Source organism: Zootoca vivipara, chromosome 5 (assembly GCF_963506605.1).
Source record: "Zootoca vivipara chromosome 5, rZooViv1.1, whole genome shotgun sequence".
NCBI classification, from domain to species: Eukaryota; Metazoa; Chordata; class Lepidosauria; order Squamata; family Lacertidae; genus Zootoca; species Zootoca vivipara.
In genome coordinates, this window is record NC_083280.1 from 57,971,961 (window position 1) to 57,993,458 (window position 21,498).

At 38.1% G+C, this 21,498-nt stretch overlaps 2 protein-coding genes across 4 annotated transcripts in view; one reads left to right on the forward strand and one right to left on the reverse strand.

Annotated features, from left to right (window-relative positions):
• The window catches only part of DOCK1 (dedicator of cytokinesis 1), a 362,095-nt gene that overhangs the window by 111,287 nt on the left and 229,310 nt on the right, over positions 1 to 21,498 (forward strand). The gene's annotated exons all lie outside the window — the stretch shown is intronic.
• The window catches only part of INSYN2A (inhibitory synaptic factor 2A), a 56,064-nt gene continuing 41,937 nt past the window's right edge, over positions 7,372 to 21,498 (reverse strand). The window contains exons 5-6 of the mRNA XM_035138569.2: positions 20,464 to 20,535; positions 7,372 to 9,134 (exon numbers count right to left, since the gene is read on the reverse strand). Coding sequence (XP_034994460.1) covers positions 8,951 to 9,134; positions 20,464 to 20,535 — 256 coding nt within the window. The 3' untranslated portion in view covers positions 7,372 to 8,950. The remainder of the gene's footprint in view (positions 9,135 to 20,463; positions 20,536 to 21,498) is intronic.

Sequence of the window (21,498 nt, forward strand, 5' to 3'; positions counted from 1 at the left end):
TCCAGCATCCTGTTCCACAGTGGCCAGTCAGATGCCTGTGGGAAACCAGGGAGCAGAACATGAGCACAAGAGTACTCTTGCCTCACAAGATTTCCAGCAACTGGTTTACTACCTCCAGCTATGGAGGTAGCGCATAACCATAGTAGCCATTGATGGCACTCTCCTCCATGAATTTGTCTAGTCCTTTTTAAAAAGCCATCCAGGTTGGTGGCCATCATTGCCTCCTTGGAGAAAATTCCCATTGTGTGACAATATGCTACGTGATGTTGGACAAGGAGTGGGCCATGGCCAGGTACAGCAGGGGCTCCCCACTTGAGTATACGAACTGATCTTCACTATTAAAGTGGGAGAACAAAAATGAGAAAGGTAAGAGACTGGAAGTTCCGTTTTCTGCTACTTCTAAAATCCAAAGTTGTCCTTAAGAATTAAAACACACTTAGAACAGTGTAGTCTGAATGGTGCTATTTGCTCCTCCAGATACAGAAAGTTTGATCCTAGAAGTGGTGCATGTAGCATTTACTTATTCAAAAAGACATGCATAATTCAAATGATTTGTTAAGAATTGTTAAATTATTAACCATTGTGCCTTTTAACCTTACTGTTGTGCAAATTGAGAGGTGATGTTAAAAGGGCGGAGGGGAAAGATCCAAATAAATGGGCAGAATATTCAACCCACAAAATTCAGTATTTACCATCACATTATTCCTTGGAAAACATAAGGGCTATAAAGTTACAAAAAGGAGTAGAAAATTGGTTTTGTAAGGTTTTAAGGATAGCACACGGAGGAAGAAGCAAGATGAAGAGGAAGGCACTTGTGCACACAATGTCTTCAGCGAATTTTGTTGCAAAATCTTGACAGAAATGTGTTCAACATACCGTGTTTCTCTGAAAAGAAGACACCGTCTTATATTTATTTTTCCTCAAAAAAACACACTATGGCTTATTTTCAGGGGATGTCTTATTTTTTTCCTCCTCCTGCCGCGGCCGGCATTGCTGCTGCGCCTATCACTATGTCTTATTTTCGGGGTATGACTTATATTCCTTGAATGCTTAAAATCCTGCTACAGCTTATTTTAGGGCTACATCTTATTTTCGGAGAAACGGTATTGCAAGGGTGCTTTCTGATAAGTTTTCATTCACAGATGATTGCAGCTTTTTTGTGATAAATTGATGATGATACTTGTGTAATTGTTCAAACCATTGCATCCTAGTGCTATGAATGAGGGAACTGACAATGGAAGGCAAATTGGTTTATCACATGTTAAAACTATTAAGTGGAATAGAAATTTATTCTAATTGCACAGTATTGATGCTGTATAAACCAGCCATGATGGACTGCTGGATATGCCCTTCTATTTGTTTATATTTATTTTCTGTTAAAATGAAAGTTATGGAAAACAAGCTTTAAAAACACTTACTTGGAACCTGAAATGAAATAAAATCACAAAGTAGCTGTCTTATTACAAAATAATTTCAGAAATAGGCTGGAAAGAGAAGTTGCTGAATTGCAACTTATTACCAAACTTAAAACCATTGAGAGACCTGGTCTGAATAGAGACATTGGATTCTTATCTCATTATACATGATAAAGCTATTTTTAGCCATCTCACCCCTTGCTTTTTCTTGTAAGACCAATTGCAGTCGTTAACAGTCGTCCACAGGTTTACCACACCTATCAGCCAATCACCCATTCCCACCACCCTTCTGAGTAATACCCCTCCCCACCCTCTCACTATATATAATGATGGTCTGGTGACTTCTGTTTCAGTGTGTCTGAAGAAGTGTGCATGCACACAAAAGCTCATACCAATGACAAACTTAGTTGGTCTCTAATGTGCTACTGGAATATAATATAATAATATAAATATAATAATTCGGATCTCTATTAGTTGGGATGTAGTCTCAGTCTGTTCATTTAATCAGTTTTTAATTGAGCCTTGTGAAGTTATAGCCTCAAGAATGAACATAAATTCAGAGTCTACAGTCCTAAATGCTTTTTCTAATTTACAGGCAAAATTACTTATGCTAAATATTGTATTGGCTATATTTGTCCCCCTCCCCTTTTCTGCATAGCATCTTTAGCCATTTGCTGCATATATGCATATTTTTTTGTACTCGTCTTTTCTCTTGAACACAGCCAGAAAAGAATGTGCTGATAGCCAGGAACCAGCATGGCTTTATAAAAAATTAGTCATGACAAACAAATCTTATATACGGTATATATATAGAGAGAGTGTGTGTGTGTGTTTGTGTTACTAGTTTGGTAGATCATGGGAATGTTGTGGACATAGTATATCTTGATTTCAGAAGAGCATTTAACAGCTTCCCATGATAGCCTTGTTGACAAACTCATAAAATGTGTGATACTGTTGCTAGATAGATCCACAAATGATTAAACAACAGTACCCAGCAAATGTTTGTTTAATGACTCTATGTCATCTTGGAGGGAGGTCTGCAGAACTCTGTCTTAGACTCTATGCTATCCATACTTTTTTTTAATGACTGGGATGAGGGGAGTGGAAGGATGCTTATCAAATTTGACAAAAGCTGGGAGGGGCACCTAAATACCATAAAAGATGTTGTCAATATTGAAAATAATGATGAAACCAACAAGATTAAATTCAGCAGAGATAAATGTAAAGTCCTGTGTTCAAGTATCAGGAATCAAAGGCAGAAATATAAGATGCAGAGGGAATGGGGCTGGCTTGGCAGCAATAGATGTGGAAAGCTTTTAGGTATCTTATTTGATCATAAGCAGAACATGAACCATAGAACATAGGAATCTGCCTTATATGTAGGTAGCCAGACTATTGATCCATTAACTTAGTATTTTCTATACTGACCATCAGTAGCACTTCAGGGTTTCAGATGGGACATTCCTATCTCTACCTGGAGATGCCAGGGATTGAAACTGGGTCCTTTTACATGCAAAACAGATGCTGCACCCACTGAGCTATGCTCTTCCCAAAATTTTAGGTTGCATTAACAGAAACATATTGTCCAGATCATGAGAAGTACTGATCAGTCCATGTGTGTTGAGTTCTGGCATCACATTGACCAACTGGAACATATCCAGAAGATGCCAATCAGGATGGTGGGGTTCCAGAGCCAAGTTTTATCAGGAAGGGTTGTTACAATTGGATATATTTAACTTGGAGAAGAGGAAGTCTTGGAAGTATTTGAAGTAGTCTTGAAATATTTGAAGCATTGTGCAGAAGATAAAGCAGCCTTGTTCTTGGTTGTTCCAGATTGTAGGGCTATAACCAATGAGTAGAAATCGCAGGGAAGCAGATTCTGGCTAAACATTAGGGGGAATTTCCTACTGGGAAGAACTGTTCAACAATGCAACAGACTATCTCAGGATGTGCTCTCCTTTGCTGGAGGTATTTTATACAGCCGGTCCCTGCACTGATAAAGTGTTGGTCTAGTGACTTCCCAGATTCCTTTCAGCTCTGTGATTGTATGTGCATATCAAAATGATGGTAAAAATACATTGTTAGCTGATTTGTACAAGACAGCAAGCCTTTCAAGATTTGTTTTGATATAATTTGCTTATGCATGCTTTTACACTGATTTTGAAGGAAAAGGTCTGTTCTTTAATCAATGTAATGTTATTAATGATTGAAAGTCCATTTACATAGCTTATCAGCTACTGCAGGTTAAAAGACAGCCATTTTTTTCTTAATTTATTGTGTAACTTCTACCAGGACAATAAATTATAGGGTCTAAATTGGGATGGTACCATAATTCATCTAGTCAAATCCCAACTCAAAACTCTATTCCGTCATTGAAAACATTTGCAGGTTGGTTCCCATCTAGTTTTTACTTATACTCCCAATGCTTAATGGATTTCACAGCCACTCACCCTTTTGATTTTACAGCTCAGAGGCTCTTGTCTAAAATGTAACCTGATAATGTTTGTGTGTGGTCCCCCCCCTTCTGTGATCAGTGTACAGTCATACCTCGGTTTAAGTACGCTTCAGTTTGAGTACTTTCAGTTTAAGTACTCCGCGGACCCGCCTGTAACAGATTAATCCACTTTCCATTACTTTCAATGGGAAAGTTCGCTTCAGGTTAAGTACGCTTCAGATTAAGTACAGACTTCCAGAACCAATTACACTCATACTTCGGGTTAAGTACGCTTCAGGTTGAGTACTCTGCGGACCTGTCTGGAACGGATTAATCCACTTTCCATTACTTTCAATGGGGAAGTTCACTTCAGGTTAAGTACAGACTTCCGAAACCAATTGTGTACTTAAACCGAGGTACCACTGTATTTTGTTCTTATCTAAGTAATATCCTTTGGAAAAATCTTCATTGTGAATCTGTCGCTATAATCTCTAGTACTTTTAGCATGTCTTCTTCACGTTTGTCTTCTAAATTTATTAGTATCTTATTAGTCCCCACACTACCAATCTATCAGTTTTTTGGGGGTCTTGATGATGGAGAACTTGGACCTGACCTGGGCTTAGGTTTCCTTCAGCTGAGGGCTCTCCTTGGTTCTAGGACTGGATGCCACAACCAATAAAATGCTCGGTGAAGCTGCAAGAGACCAGTCTCCTTCCTAGTAGGCTACCATGGGACAATGTGGTCAAATCTGTAGTGTTAAGAGCAACCAAAGAGAAAAAGGAGGACTCCAGCAGCAGGAAAAAATGGGGTTGTGAGACTCTTCATCTGTTGCAGAATGTGAGCATTTCAAGTATGCTTAAAAGTACCTGTACTTTCATACAAAAAAAAAAAAAAAAAAACTACCAAACTTAACAGGCTGCATTCAGCCAAAAGAATTGGGGAGTATATTTCAAGAGAGTCCACATTAATTTAAATAGTGTGTACACTCATACTTTATTGATATGGAAATAATGCTGAGAAATGTTGAAAGCCCATTGCTTCCTTCTAACGCAGTGAATACTGTGCCTTTATGATGCTGTTAGTGGCAATGATCATTACTAAGTTTACAGAGAAGGAGCTTGGTACTGTTGCAGAGGTGCAGTTGGGCTAATGCTATCTTAACAACTACAGTGGTACCTCTACTTACGAATAACTCTACTTACGAATGTTTCTACTTACGAATGGAGCTCCGTCCGCCATCTTGGATGCGGTTTAGATAGGATTTTTTCTAATTATGCAGTTTTAAATAGGGTTGCTTCGACTTACAATTTTTTTCGACTTACAAATGTGCGTTCGGAACGCATTAAATTTATAAGTAAAGGTACCACTAGTTGAATTTTAAATTGCTCATGAAACATTAATCTGTTGGATTTAGAAAACTTGATATAGCAATGAAATGTTGCTGGGGGAAATAGAGACAGCACAGCCAGTAATTTGTTGTACAGAAGTTTTTGGAAGCAAAAATAAAAGCAAACAATTCATATATTTAGTGTTTATAATTTTAATATTTTTTTCCATTTTATCCTGACTCTGTAAAGTATCTTACAGTGGTGTATATTTTTTTTAAGAAAACAAGTGATATTTACATGTATTGTTTCTCAATAATTCCAAAACAAAGAACTATGTTGCTTTATGGGAATTATGCAAACTTAGAAAATATTGTCCCTGTAGTATGAAAATAGCAAGTAATATAAAATTACTGCAGCATTTATTGGTATGAAATGGAATCAAAGCATGATATGGAAGTGTGTTTATAAATAAACCAGTGGTTGTAACCACATGATATTGCTAATGAATACAGCAGCAACTTATGGAGTATGCCAGATTGGAGAATGAAGATACACTTACTTTTGGGTGTCCTACCTGGTTTTATAAGAGATCTCAATAAAGTGGAACTATCGTCATCTCACATCTCAATCACGTATTGTACTTGGCTACAAATTTTTTAAGAATTAAATTGTCCCTCCATAAAATTCTAAATTGTGCCTGAGTGATCCTAAATGTAATACAATATGATACGGTTTACACACTTGCAGAGAACATTTTATTACAAGTTACATAGTATGGTACGATAACACAATATGTAATTTTGAGCAAGAATATGTATTTTACCTTTTGAATAGAGGAAATGTAGGGATTAAAATTTGTCAGCGTTTTAGCAAAAATACTCCGTTCATGTATATAGAACATTTAATTTAGTTTCATTTTTTTCAGCTCCAAAATGGTTTCCCAGCACCTCTTTTTCCACCTTGATACCTGTATAATGTAGCTTTTGTGTTACTTGGCAACAAGCAAAAACTGTTTTTGTAGATTTGTATGTAAATGGAAACCCATGAGAATATGGGCTATTTCTGTAACACACAGATCAAATGCTAAGAATATCAGAGAGCTGTTTGTTTAAAATATGTGTAGTTGTATATTATCCTTATTTTGGCCCGGGTACGAAAACACCTAAAACTTGTTAAGGGCTGTAAACCAGCAGATATTTACCATACATACCAGAAGAGTGCACACTTTTTCGTTGTGCATTTTTTACAACTAACAATCTTTAAGCCCAACAACCTTTGCATTGATTTAATTCCTAATCTGGTTTCGTGTTGGTGGGGTTGGGTGAGGTGAAGGGGCAGTGAAGGCTGCTGGAGGGGGGGGGGAAGGAAAAAAAGCCCACATATGCATGTGCAGTTTTCAGCAAGTACATTTGTAACTTGTGAGATAGTGACTGTAGAGCTTGGACTATTGACCCACTTTATTGTTGTGTGAGGGGATGAATGTATATAGCTGGGCTTCTGTTACTGTCACTGAAAGGTAACTACCAGTCTTGAATGACAAACTATATTTTAGATTTGGGGGGATTTTAAAATGCATTTTTGGGGTGTGTTATGGGTTATAGTGCCAGCAGAAGTAAACAGTCTCTACATGTGTGGACATTTCCATTTGCACTTCTCTGGATCAAGGTAATTGCCATGATCCTTTTTAAGACCATGCATAAATGGTCATAGGAACTGAGCTGCTCTGTATGTGAAGATGTTTGCAGTATCATAATAAACATCTTAGTTTAATATACATAAGCTTATATTTGAGGATTTTGTTTTCATAAAAATAATATATTTAATGTTCTGAGATATTTGGAATTCTAAAATATTTATGGTGGGATCTTTTGTAAACAGGTTTTGAACTTTAATTAAAAACATTATAAAATACATTGTTTCATTCTCCCCCGTCCAACATAAAACAATTGCACTTTCCTTCATGGCATGGAAATGCCTTTCTCATCCTTCAGCTTTCGCAAAAAAATATTTTAGAATATGTACAATGATTTGTAGCCCTCTTGGAATTTTACTAGAAAGGTGTGAGTTTTTCGTTAAAGCATAAATAGGAAGTACTGTTTGAAGCTGACCATAACAATCACATACTGCATTTTCATAACTCAATAACTGAAACATTTATCTTCCCCCTAAAAATGACCAAATTGCTTTTTTTAAAAATCCATGTAAAATTGGCAATATTTAAATAATGACTTTGAGATTGAAGTAAGTGGAACACTTGTTTCTCCTTTTTTGTGTGGAATTCTATCAGTAAAATTATTTCCCATTTTTGTTGCTTTCCAGTACTGAAAAAATGCCTGTTCAAGACATAATACCTAATACCTTGCATGTACCCTGTTGAAAATTATAAAGGATCTGAGAATTCTGACTTAATCCTAAAGTTTACAAGGAAAGTCATTATAACATACTTCTTTCCTCTTGAGGTATGATTTAAAAATATGGGTAAAATTCAGGATACAACACAAACCAAATTTAAGAACTTCCTTATTGTATTGATATTGGTGAAAATTTAGTTTTCAGCTTCCTCCTCTTGAAATTTGTGGGTAATAAAGAAAGTGGATGGCTCATGCCCAAGGTTTGCAGATGAGGGTGAATTTTAAATGTTAAAGTTGTATGTTTACACATTTTCATTCAAGGTTTTGATCTGTTAATACTGAACGAAATATGGAGGTCAGGATGGTTGGCTGTTTTTCTTGAATGCGCAACTAAATAAAATTGCCAGGCTCTTGTGAACTTTTAAAAAGCACAACACATTATAAAATTTCTGGCACAGTGTGTCAATAGTGTATAGTGTTTTTCAAGACTGAATTACAAAAGAGTATTAAATTGTGGCAGCTGCCAATGATCTGTTACTTTAATGTTATCCACCTCTTCTCCCCCTGCCTCCCAAAATATAGTGCCAAGAATATATAATTTTAGCTGTTGGGTACCAACAGTTTAAAAATGATATCTAAGAGAGCTTAGAGCCCCTAGCTTTGACCCTGTCAACTTTTCAGTGATTAAAGGCATGTCCTGACTTTGGGTGGCTTTTCATTGCTCCCCATATAAAGTGAGCAGTAGGTCTGGCAATGAAAATGACACTAAATAAAAGGTGCCAGCATTTAACTGAGATGCAATCACTTGGCTTAATGCTACAGCACATAAAGGCAAGTTTACACATAGTCACATCTTAAAGATAATTCATGGTCTCAGACCATTTGAAAATATTGTGCTTTCCTCAGGATTTTATGTGCTGAAAATGGCACTACCCAACCCCAGCATATTTGGAAAATTAGATGTACAATGAAGGCCTTTGGAACCAAAAGGCTTGCTCTTTGCCTTCACAAAAACAAAACAAAACAAATCTTACTTGAATTGATATACTCAGATGCGAGCAAGATGGCAGTTTGACATTAAAATGTTTCTTTAAAAATTGATTGTGGGTTAAGGGACTTGGGGGAGAGTAGTTTTAAGTTTCTAACATAAATTTCTATCCTGGTTTTTAAAATTCTTTTACATCCCACACTGGTGAAATTTGAATACAAAGTTGGCAAGGTGTGATTTAACGCCTTGCTCCTGAAAGTTAGTTCATAGGTACAAAGGCCTTTTTGGTACATATGGTGAGAACAGAATAACACTTGCTGACAGTCACCTGCTCAGATTACCAAGATCCCTTTTTTAAAAATTCCACAACTTTGCGTGTGGATGTGTTTGTTTTTTTGAAGAAGGCCTTAAAATTCCATATATTACGGAGTTAGTTAAAGAAACCAGAGTTTCCATCTTCCGTGCTTTTTTGATTCAGTTTTGGATTTTTGCTTGGGAGTTGAGGAGTAACTCTCCTGGGAATAAGGCAAAGGTGCGACCTGAGTTTCCTCAATAGGATGAAGTTTTCTCAGAACTGGCTGTAGTTTGTCTTCTTGCTGCTTAAAATCTAATTCCACACTAAATAGTGGAAGGAAAAGAAGAAAACCAAAATCAGTTGCCAAGGTAAAGATTTTAGGTAAGTCAACATTGAAAGTGAGTGTGACAGGCTGAAGAAAATGAACACATTGACAAGTATTCAACAGAACACATTGACAAGTATATTATAAAATAGTTACGAAGATGACTGAAATGTATAAGAAACATTAAATGTGTCAACTAAAGAATGATGTGAGACCTATGGTACCCCATAGAATCATAACAATCAGACCATTTGGGTCAGTATTTTCTACACCTCCCATTATCCTTGACCATGCAGGCTTGGGCTAATGGGAGTTGGAGTCCACAATATCTGAAACAGGCCATATTGACTACCCCAGTCTACAATGACTGGTAAAGGCTCTTCTGAGATTTAGGCAGAAGTCTACCCCACAACTACCTTAGATGCCATGGATTAAAACTGGGGTCTTTTACATTGAAAGCATGCCATTTGACCTTTGAGCTATGCGCCCCTTCTCTGCTGACTCCTCTTCTATCCCTCTCCCCAAAATATTTAGTTGTAAGATGTTATTTTACTTTGTGCACTTGCAATCTGACACTAACTGGGTCTAGGTTTGGGTTGAGGGTTTGGCATCTGTAGTCCCTTGTGCTAACATGGCAATTCATGCACCTGCTAACTGTACGGTATCTCTATGTCTCTGGGGATATTTTTAAGATTTAGAAATCATGCCTCTTAACTCCTAAAGAGATTTATTGTGAAATGAAAACTGTGTTGCTCTTTTAGAGAATATCGTCATTCAATGCACGGCATTCAATACCAGAACATTTTGAGACATTGGGGTAAAGGTACAAAACTCCCCCTGGGAGAGGGACATGCAAAACAATACAGGGTTAAACACATTGTGTTTCTGACATTTCGTAGAATCATAGAATTGTGGAATTGGAAGAGACCCAGAGGGTCATCTAGTCCAACCCCCTGCAATGAATAAACAATATCCTGATCCAGGATAAATTAGTTTAACCCTGTAGTAGCTGCAGTCTGTTCTGATTTGGATCATAAAGTATGCTGCAACAACCTCTTGGATGGTTCACAATTACCTGTTGGGAATTACCTCTAAAACCATGATAGAGTAAGCTTGCAGCTAATGAGGGATAAATTAAGAAGTTCCATCTACTTGGGGTAAACAACTGGGTGAAAGCCCTTGCCTAGCTGTTCTTAAGCTACCAACTTCACACACATGAAAGGGATCTGCACTGTAGGGTTCTGAATGCATTATCTGAATGAATGAGCATCATAATCTGATTTATATGTATTTGAAAAAGATCGTCTTCTAAGCTTTGCACAAACGTCTTGAAATAATGACCTCTTTGCTTATGTTTTGTCTCTATAAGGCAAAATCATGGCTGCATATAACGTAACTCAAACTTGAAGCTCAGCCAATTATAAAGATAAAGCTTGTCAAATTGGCACAGATCATCATGTTACTAAACAGAACTTTGAAACATAAAGATTGCAAGGGAGAAACAAATTCAAATCTGTTACTCATTTGAAGGTTTAAAATTGCCACATAAAAGTAAAGTTAAGCTCATAAAATATGCATCCTAAGTTGTAAGCAGTATGTGGAGTGGAAAGCCTGCTGGCTGCCCTGCAGTTAAGGAAAAAAGATTCAGAAGAAATTATAGCTAAGAGATCAACATACATTAGTAAAATACATTTCAGATTTAATTTATAAAAACAAAGAGGCATGATTTCACGCTATAGCAAAAGGGCAATTAGTAATGGTAATGCACAGCAATCTGGGCCAGGAGATACACAACACACAATTTTGGAATGGCAATTCTTGTGTAACACGAAGTAGGTTAATTATATAGCAAGTTTCCTCACCTGTGTGTAGATCCAAGAGAGCAAAAGTAATGATGGAAAGGCAAAACAATAATAAACTTAAGCATGGCTCATAGCTAAGGGAAAATTTAATGTGGTTTATAACCTCCTTCCCCCCCACTCACCCACAAAAAATGGGAAAATATTACACAAGGGGGCAAATCCCTTTAAATCTAATGTATATCTTTGCTCCTATCATTGCATATTCATGTGATAGAATCTGAGATAGAGGAACAAGAAGCTATTGTGATTTGTCACCCCATTGTGAGATCCCTATACAAACTGAGTGTGGAAACTCGATCTAACAGTAATCCTATTTTACATGATATGTTTCAGAGCTTCCTTAGAATGATTTTATAAATTAACGTAGAAATCTTTCAATTGTATTTGTAAGATTTAAAGAGAAAGTGTTGCTCATATATTTTAGCCTGGATTCTAAGATACATTAACTTAAGGAGGTTTGTGGAAGAAACGTCCCTTCTTCTCACTGCCCCTTCTCCATGCAAAGCATCTCTGGAGGGTTAGAGGTCCCCTCCTGCACAATTTGGGGTAGTATTCAGGGCTGGAGGAGAGGGGGATTGCCTAAATTTAGGATTGGATTGAACCGAAATGCTTTAAAAAGGAAGTTCATGGAAAGTACCATATATACTTGAGTATAAGCCTACTTTTCAGCACCAAAAATGTGCTGAAAAAGCCACCATTGGCTTATATTCGAGTGAGGCAGGCGGCGGCAGAGAAAGGCACAGGACCAGGGGTTCGTAGTAGCGCTATGCTGCAACTCTCCGAACCCCTGTCCTTTGCCTGCTCTGTGTGAGGCGGCAGGGAGGGAGAAGCGGCGAGGAAGGGATCCTTCCTCGCCGCTTCTCCCCCCACCCCGCTGCCGACAGCTGGAAAAGGCATTGGATGGTATTTATTTTTATTTTTGAAATTTACCAGTAGCTGCTGCATTTCCCACCCTCGGCTTATACTCGAGTCAATAGGTTTTCCCAGTTTTTTGAGGTAAAATTAGGTGCCTCGGCTTATATTCAGGTTGGCTTATACTCGAGTATATACTGGTATGTTTCCTGTTGTTTTCTCCACTCCAGCAGCCCTGCTCCCAAGGCCCTTATTCAGAAGGTTTCCTGACCACCCAGAGAGGCTCTTTTATGAGAGAGACAGGGTGCATGTGGCTTTAGGCAAAAGTATGGAATGGGGAAACTTAACTGTGGACTTTACAATAAACTGTGGACTTTACTTTACAATAAAATTTGTTACGGTTATAGTACATGTGGTGTCAGATTGGAGCTTGGACTGGGTTTTGTTGACTTCTCTCTCCCCTCTGACCCCCATTGTTCAATATATTGGACATAATTGTGCCAAAGCTGGAGCAACGGTACATTGCTTGTGTTTTTGCTTCTACATATTGAAATATTAGTATAAATATATATGTCACTTTAAATCTACACAGTACAAAGTCTCTGGTTAACAGACTGAATATAGGACTAAGCTTAAGTTACTTAATGGTGAGCTTCAAGGATCAGAAAGGACCCAAGCTAAAGAGTATGGATGCCATTAGAAGGGAGTTGAATATACTTACATCAGGCTTAAAGAGCTTTTTTGTTTGTATGTTTGTTTACAGACCAGTATAGTTTGGCCAAGTGTTTTGCTGTTCAGTGGCCTGAGCTACTGAGTTGTTAAGGCTAGGACACCATGTTTGTGTTGGGTGCTGACAATTTAATATTCCCAATCAGTTTCAGACCAGCATATGTTATAGGTGAGAGATATAGATAGCATATGTGAAGCATGGTGAACAGGCAAACTGCTTTTAAAAACCACTGACAATGCTCAATGGTTTTCTTCTTTTGTTGAACTACTTTGTTAGTGTTGCAATGTATGTAATAAAATACATACAAATAAAAACCTATACAGTGATTTGCCTCTTGAGCTGTGGGAAATCATGTGTCAAATTTCCAGCTGGGCACATGGTTTTTTCCTGTGAGTAGTTGCATATGCCAATACCTCTTAATCATTAACATTTCTAAGCAGCATGGATCTCTTCTTTAGGATCTCATGGCAGGAAAATAAGCACATAGCTAGACTTGAATTGTGCATCCACACACACATTGTGCATTACACACACAGCAGCTTTTTTAGGTGTCATAGTCCAAAATATCCAGTTAAAAATGAGTATGGTTAGGGGAATTATAGATGGGACCAGTAATTGGTGCCTGAAACTACCCTAAATCATCCTGTCCCAAAGTTCCTCCCAACATTCCACCTTCTAAATTATTTCACGCGCCACTGGCTCTCACATTTGCAAGCTCTTCCTTGCTTGCCCAAATCTAAGCAACCCACAGCTCCAACATCCATGCCCCTTTCTCACATGACATTGCTTAGCCTCCAAAATAATACAGTGGTACCCCTGGTTAAGAACTTAATTCGTTCCGGAGGTCCGTTCTTAACCTGAAACTGTTCTTAACCTGAGGTACCACTTTAGCTAAAGGGGCCTCCTGCTGCCGCCGCCCCACGATTTCTGTTCTCATCCTGAAGCAAAGTTCTTAACCCGAGGTACTATTTCTGGGTTAGTGGAGTCTGTAACCTGAAGCGTCTGTTAACCCAAGGTACCACTGTATTGCATACCAAATTAGAATCCTTTCCTTCAATTCTGCCAAGTAAACATCCCTTGCCTGAAAGTGTGAAGGAAGATCACTTTTAGTTTATCAATTCTGTCTATCTGTCTGTCTATCTATCTATCTATCTATCTATCTATCTATCTATCTATCTATCTATCTATCATCCAACACATCATCTTTTGATGTCCCTTGTAAGCCTCCTCTGTGCAGGCAAAGTGCTTATTATTTTGTCTGTTGATGTTCACATAATCTACATAATAAATGGGAGCAACAGCAGCAGATCAACCCCTTACTTTTACCCTACCAGTATACTGTTTTATCTGTAATGTGTCCGTGAGCTGAATATCATTCTATTGCCTTTTAATTGTGACTTGAAATAATGACACACTTTAAGCTGATCATACTTTGGCCACCTCATGAGAAGAGAAGAATCCTTGGAAAAGACCCTGATGTTGGGAAAGATTGAGGGCACTAGGAGAAGGGGACGACAGAGGATGAGATGGTTGGACAGTGTTCTTGAAGCTACGAACATGAGTTTGACCAAACTACGGGAGGCAGTGCAAGACAGGAGTGCCTGGCGTGCTATGGTCCATGGGGTCACGAAGAGTCGGACACGACTAAACAACAACAAGCTGATCATATGGATGTAGCCTAACAACTCTTTGAGAATTATCTGTGCTACATTTTTAGAAGTGTCTCCTACTTAGGGTAGATTGCAATCCAAGTCAAAGTTGATGAGATAAGCAACAGGAACAAACATACTTTGTGGGACAAAGGGGGAATTTGGTTTATTGTCTATATACCTATGTATCTTTATAGTATCCTTTTTTATCTTTTTAATTTTTCTTTAAGGATTGTTCTCTGTGGTTTGCATTTACTAAGTTAAGCAGGCTTTGCTTCAAGAATTACTGTGTCATGCTTTAAAATAAAAAAATTCCTTCAGTAGCACCTTAAAGACCAACTAAGTTTTTATTTTGGTATGAGCTTTCGTGTGCATGCACACTTCTTCAGAAGAAGAAGTGTGCATGCACACGAAAGCTCATACCAAAATAAAAACTTAGTTGGTCTTTAAGGTGCTACTGAAGGAATTTTTTTATTTTACTTCGATCCAGACCAACACGGCTACCTACCTGTGTCATGCTTTGAGAACTTTAAACACTGATCCTCAAATCTCTTAGGCATGTAGATGCCCTATTGAGACATAATTTATTGGTGATTTTATATCATCTAATTAGCGTTCATCTACTAAGATCGTCTTAACTTTTTCATTTGCTGCTCTGGACTTGAAGATTGTATTTCAGATTGTAATAATCTGTTTTAGTTGAGTCAGAATTCAGCACCAGGAGAACCATAATACCTAGGGTAAAATTAAATTACTGCGTGAAGCAAATACATTTTTTTTTATTCAGAGGATCAGAAAATAGCCAAATGATACATTAGCATGGCTTTCACGAATATTTCTCAAGAACTTCTGTAGTCTGGTTTAATCAGGGTTTTTTTTAGTGTTTTTTTTGCCGCAGAAATTAATCAGTATGCTTTAGATATGAAATCTTTTCTGAACCTGAAATAGCCTTGAATGAGCACTTAGAGTGCTTCTGACTTTCCAACAAAAGTGAATTCTGTTATGAATGCTTTAGACGGTTCTTCCATTAAGATAATTCAAGTGCCTAAGATCAGTGTACAAAATATTAAACAAAAGCTGTTTTTAACTGGGGTAGAAAGAGCAGTACTACTAGGAAATAATCATAGAATGAATATAATTTTCAGTTTTTGTTAAAAGTTACTTTGGACAGGCTAGGAATAGGATTAACACCTTTCCTGCATACAAATGCCATTACAGTCATACCTTGGGTTACGGCCACTTCAGGTTGTGTTTTCAGGTTGCGTACCGTGCTGAACCTGCAAGTCCCGGGTTTTGGGGCATGCGCAGAAGTGCCGAATCTTGACCCGCACATGCGCAGATGCGGCGCTGCGGGTTGCAAACGTGCCTCCCGCACGGATCACGTTTGCAACCCGAGCATCCACTGTACTTCTCAATAGTAAGTCATAATAAGGCAGAAATAGGTGAGCTCTTGGCTCTATCTTGATAATGGTGATAATGTGTAACTTTTTAGCTTTATTAATCTCATTTGGTGGTACTTCTGCTTCGCTGTTCTATAAAATATAACTGATTCTGAATGGACAATATACTTGATCTTCTGTTTTCTGATCTTAATACTAATGGGATAGATTTTCTCAGCTTGAACATTTGTCGGGGCAAAACAAAAGAATAATTTTATTATATTCATTATATGAAAGCTTTATGGGTTTTATCTGTTTTTTCTTATCAATACTTTGAAAAGAATTGTCACTCCAGCGTATTACGAATTTTTAATGTTGCCATTTTTTTCTCAGCTATGAAATCAATTTGTATTTTTTTAAGAATTCATTTAGTCACTAATGGGCTTGGGGCTACCTTAAGTTATAAAGTTGAGGATTGGTCATCTATTCTAGCCTGTGAGTCAGTGCATTTTCAGTGCAACCTTCTCTCCCCCAGGCTTGTTACCCTCCTAATTCATAGTCAGCCAGTAATATCACTATATCGCAGCTCATGCTATGGGAATGTCAGTAACTTGTCTCAGTTTCGACCAGTGAAATCAAATGAGCAGTATAAACTGATACAGGGATCCATAAGGCTGCTTGGGTTAGCACAGTGGCATGATTTTTAAAAAGTACTGAACAACTGACTCCCATATCCCATCACAAAATACTTTTGCAGACCTCTCCTCATGAGTGGATGCTTTTTGAGAAAAAACAAATCTGAAGCCCACATAGGTTGGCAAAAAGTGTCCTGAGTCCTAGACAATGTTCCTTGTGGAAGAGCAAGCTGGCTACCCTTGCTACCCTCCTGCCTTTTTCAGCAATTTAGTTGGGGACAGTGCTGAATTTACATATAAGCTAAACAAACTATAGCTTAGAGCCCCACTCTGTTGGGGGCCCCCCCCAAAATTAAAGAAAACAACAACCCTGGATGTACATTTCCAAAATATAAGATAAAAAACAAATAAAATAAAACCTACATACAGCAACAGTGTTTTGTGTTGTGTATGGACCTGTTAGGTCCACAAATTACCATATAGCATATATTCAACACAAAAACAGTGACAATGTGTTGATGACAAAGGACAGCTGGACATATAAAGGGCTCCATTACCTTCAGTAGCTTAGGGCCTCATCAAATCTAAATCTGGCCCTGGTTGGGGATATAAGACTATACAAAGCAGGAGAGCCAGGCAGGCTGGAGATTCTTGACTATCTTGGACATAACACTCGCACAAGCCCTATTTCCATTATCTCTTTGGATATAGGTACCCTTGAGGCTTTAGTTTCCTGTGCTTTTGTGTCCACTTGCTATTTCCCCCACAGTTTCCCCCCCCCCCAAGTCAACCTTACACTTTCTTAAAAAAGAAAAGAAGACAGAAGTTATTTTAAAGGATGGATTTTGGGAATGACCAATGAGAATCCCACTCCCTTTCTTTGAGCAAGTTTTCCAATGTGGCATTAGGGACACATTTTTTCTTTTAAAAAAATAAATCCTCATTATATATGGCAAACCAAATTCCCCGTACATAAAAAACCAAGTAGCCAACTGCATACTTCTTTGAAATCTGTCCAGAAAGTAGGGAGAAGGGAGAAGAGCTTAGGTGTATATTAAAAATATTAAGCACTGATAAAGTTGGTCAAAGTAATCAGGTATTTTGATGAACAGTAAAATAAAAGAAAAAACAGGGAAAGAAGAGTTTAAGTTGTTTGAAATCTTCATCTTTCATGCCATGATGGTCTTTAATTAGACACCAGCTATTGTGCCATGGTACATTAACATTCCAAGAATGTCATATTGAGAAAAATTAATTACATTTAATAATTTCTACATTTCACTTTCTCAGCTGCTGTACTTGACATTAGAGGATGCAGTTGGGTAGTCAGGAGGACAATAGATTTATTGCTTGTAAGGCTGCTTTTTATGCTTCAGTTAAGGCCAGTTTAAAAGGGTTTCATTTATATGAGTTTTCTAAGCACATGCTACCTCTACCCTACGATTATGTTCCTGAGTTTATACACAGCCTCTTAAGCACATTACGAGTACCTCTTAAATAGCTGCCTTGGTTCAAAACAAAATATGCTTTAATCAGGGCGGATTTAGAAAATTGTTTCTTGTCTGTAAGTGGAGGTGCTTAGAGAGGGCCGTTCTCTCATGTCTACTATCTCACATTCAGACTGGTTCTCCTCTTTGTACGTTGAGGTGCTTTTGCCACATGAATGAACTTCCTTTGATTATGTGTTTATGACTGTGTGTGTTTGTGGTGTTGGGCACAGAGTGAGCGTGAGAGGCAATAGTCTCTGGAGAACAGTGCAGTGCTTTTCTCTGCTGCCTCTTGCATTGCAGTTGCCAGAAAGGAAAGCCCTCTCTTTCCAGCTCTTTGGATTTTATTATTGTCCTGATGGGAATGTGGACAGTGAAGTTCATCCTTGTAAAAATATGGATGGAGTGAAAGATGATGCAGTCTAAATATGCAGGGACAGGAAAAAGAAGAGAAAGTTTTAGACAGCTGGCAGGGGAGACTGTTTCATGTCTACTCATCTTGGATGCACTGTTTACACGTTTAACACTTTATGTATGTTTGAGTCTAATGTTTGGATGTAGTGGATTGTATGTATCACCAGGATAGAGAACAAGTAGATATGGTTCTGAGTGCTGACTGAAAATATAACAACTACTATGGCTCCTGTTTTGTTTGCCACCCACCCAAGCTACATATTACAACACAGTTGTGTCTAACATTAACCAAACATCTGCTTCTGGAAAGCGTGATTTGCAGCAGGGAAATATCAGGATGTGCAACTCTTTCTCCACTCTCTCCTTTATTGCAGAAACTTTACTCCAGGACAATGCCCCCCCCCAATGGTTTGACATTTTTTAAAGGTAAACATTGGTCTGGAGCCCTTACATGGGTGGAAATTTGGAAGAGGGGATTTAATGAAAAATAAGGAAAGAACAAGGTTTTCTAAAAAAAATTCTGGGATATTCTTCACCACAGGGTGTGGTGTCCTGTTACCCTCCAGCTGTTGTTAGACTCCAAGTCCCATTCTGCCCAAGCCATCATGGCCAGTGGTCAGGGATGATGGAAGTTGTAATTTCAGCAACAAATGGACGACCACAAGTTCCCCATCTCTTCTTTACAGTGTTAAAATGCAAACTGAACTGTAGTATTTAATATATCTGATGTATATGTTTCTACATATGTCCATGCTTCTTTATCTAGTTACTATTTTAGTTCACCTTAATATAGAATAAGGTAAAAAGGTAAAGAACCCCTGACCGTTAAGTCCAGTTGCGAATGACTCTGGGTTGCGGCGCTCATCTCGCTTTACTGGCCGAGGGAGCCGACGTTTGTCCGTAGACAGTTTTTCCGGGTCCATGTGGCCAGCATGACTAAGCCGCTTCTGGTGAAACCAGAGCAGTGCACAGAAACTCTTGTTTACCTTCCCGCCGGAGCGGTACCTATTTATCTACTTGCACTTTGACTGCTAGGTTGGCAGGAGCTGGGACTAAGCAACAGGAGCTCACCCCGTTGCGGGGATTCAAACCACCGACCTTCTGATTGGCAAGCCCAAGATTCAGTGGTTTACACCACACTGCCACCTGCGTCCTCATAAAGGTACAGAATGTCAAATATTTACTTTTAACAAAAATAGCTTTGAATAATGATGCAGCAAAAGCATATCTGATTTGCTGCTATTTTCACCTAAACATCATGTGAAATTGAAAAATAGGGAACAAAATCCACTTGAAGCCATTGAACCCTTAAGAACTTCTGAAGTTAGAGCCCCTGATTTATTTTAACGGCATACATTACAAAGGAGAATGAATGAGATAGCATTAGGCTTCCTGCACTTCAATTTGTGTTTGATATGTTGTGCAAACAGACACATAAGACTTAAAATATTAAATGTAGTCACTAATATAGCCTTTTGTGCTCTAAGCATCCCACAATTATTCCCTGAGCTACTCAGTTGTTGCAGTCAGTTTCCTCCTACTGACCTAGTCCCCACTGTGATTGTTGCAAAGAATGGTGGCACATATTTGATATTTTCCTCTGATTTAGTGCTGTGTTATCTATGTAGCGTGCTAAAGCTATTAAAATTCTGCATAATTTTAAATTTAGTGTTTCAAATTTTAAAATTCATTTCCTTATACTGGTAATTTATCTTGATTCTACTAGTTATGTTGCAGACCCCCCCCCACAATGCCTCACCCCTTCAGTTTCTCAGAGTTCACTTAGCAGTTTTAATGAATACATGTTACTTGATACTTGTGGTATGTACCCACTGAAAATGTGTTTGAAGTAGAGACATGAATGTTATCATGTGTTCATCAAGTAAATACGATGTGGAGGTCTGTGGCTGGCTGTCTTTCCATAAAGCAAAATAAGCGTGTCTACTTCTGATGTTAACATTTTCAGCAGGTACATACAAGAAGTCTGGAACAAGAAGCGCAAAGCACCCCTGAGATTTCACTGAGTATTGTTTTCATGTTCATCAGCATTGCCCCTAAGCTCAACGTTCTCATGATGCTGAAGTTTTCTGCGGGTGCCTGGTGCAAATACAGAACACACATGTCTCCTCGTCTCATTTCTCTTTTTATATCTGAAATATTTTATAAATTTGATTTTATAGTGCAGTAAACATCAATTTCCTAGTCTTCTGTGCATTTGTGCTGAAATGGCAATTTGAAACATTGACTTGCTTTCGATCTTATACTAAAGAATAAAATCATTTTACCCAATTTAAAGGAACATGGCAATTATTAACCTACCTATAGATTATACATGCACTGTTCCTGCATGTGTCACAGTTAGATGTGTCTTGACCAGTCCGATATGAAAGCCTACAAAGATAAGAACATGAAATGATTAAAAGTGTTTGCTTATTTCTTGTTTGCTTTCGTTTTCTACAGCAATTAACACCTTATTTTCCCCACACCTGTGCTTTGGAATATAAGGATGCCTATGAACTTTGGTATTCAAGGGCAGTTAAAATATGTAAAATGAACAGAATGTTCATCTATAATTTGCACATTATAGATTATCATACTTAGCAAAAACATAGTGGGTGACAAGTTCTGCCCTGAGTGATGTGCATTGTCCACCCCCATCAGGTGAATATTCTAGTCGCCTGTGGTAGCCAACAGGAATGAATAATATTACCATAACTAAATATTCAAAGTCATTATTCAGCAGCAGGGCTTTATTATGAGGAAAGGCATACAAATCACTCTCACTCTTATAATTTACTTTCTAGCTCCTAGACACTATTTCTGGAAATACGACATATAGCACCTGAACATTTGAAGGGACTGCCTTGCACAAGCTGTACGTGGCCTGTGGGCTGTCTGTTTCTAATGTAATATGGTTAACTAATTGTTGTATAGCTGCAATACAGGTGAAGCTTTGAGAAAGCTTAAGGTTACAGGCCAGGATGCAGGGGTAGCTTTGCATACCGCAAAGCAAGTTGTTAAAAGGTAACGTCCAAATTAGGTGCAAGTCTTTATCCCAAATTCTGCAAGTGGTTTATTTAGTTATTTTTTTAAAAATAGATTGTAAGCGAGTTTTAAGAATTAATTTAGTAAGCCACTTTAAAATGAGGTGAGGTGTAGAATGCTGGGGTTTGGATATGTGTGCAAGAATGATCTAGTTTGAACTCTGTATTTATATAAAATCCTGTGGAAGACTTCAGTGCTCCAGAAACGGCACTGGTGAAATTGCTATTGCTAGTGTACTTATATGAATCTCAGTGCTATTCAGACCACAGTCTATACATACCTGGGAGTAAGTCCCACTGAACTCAGTGG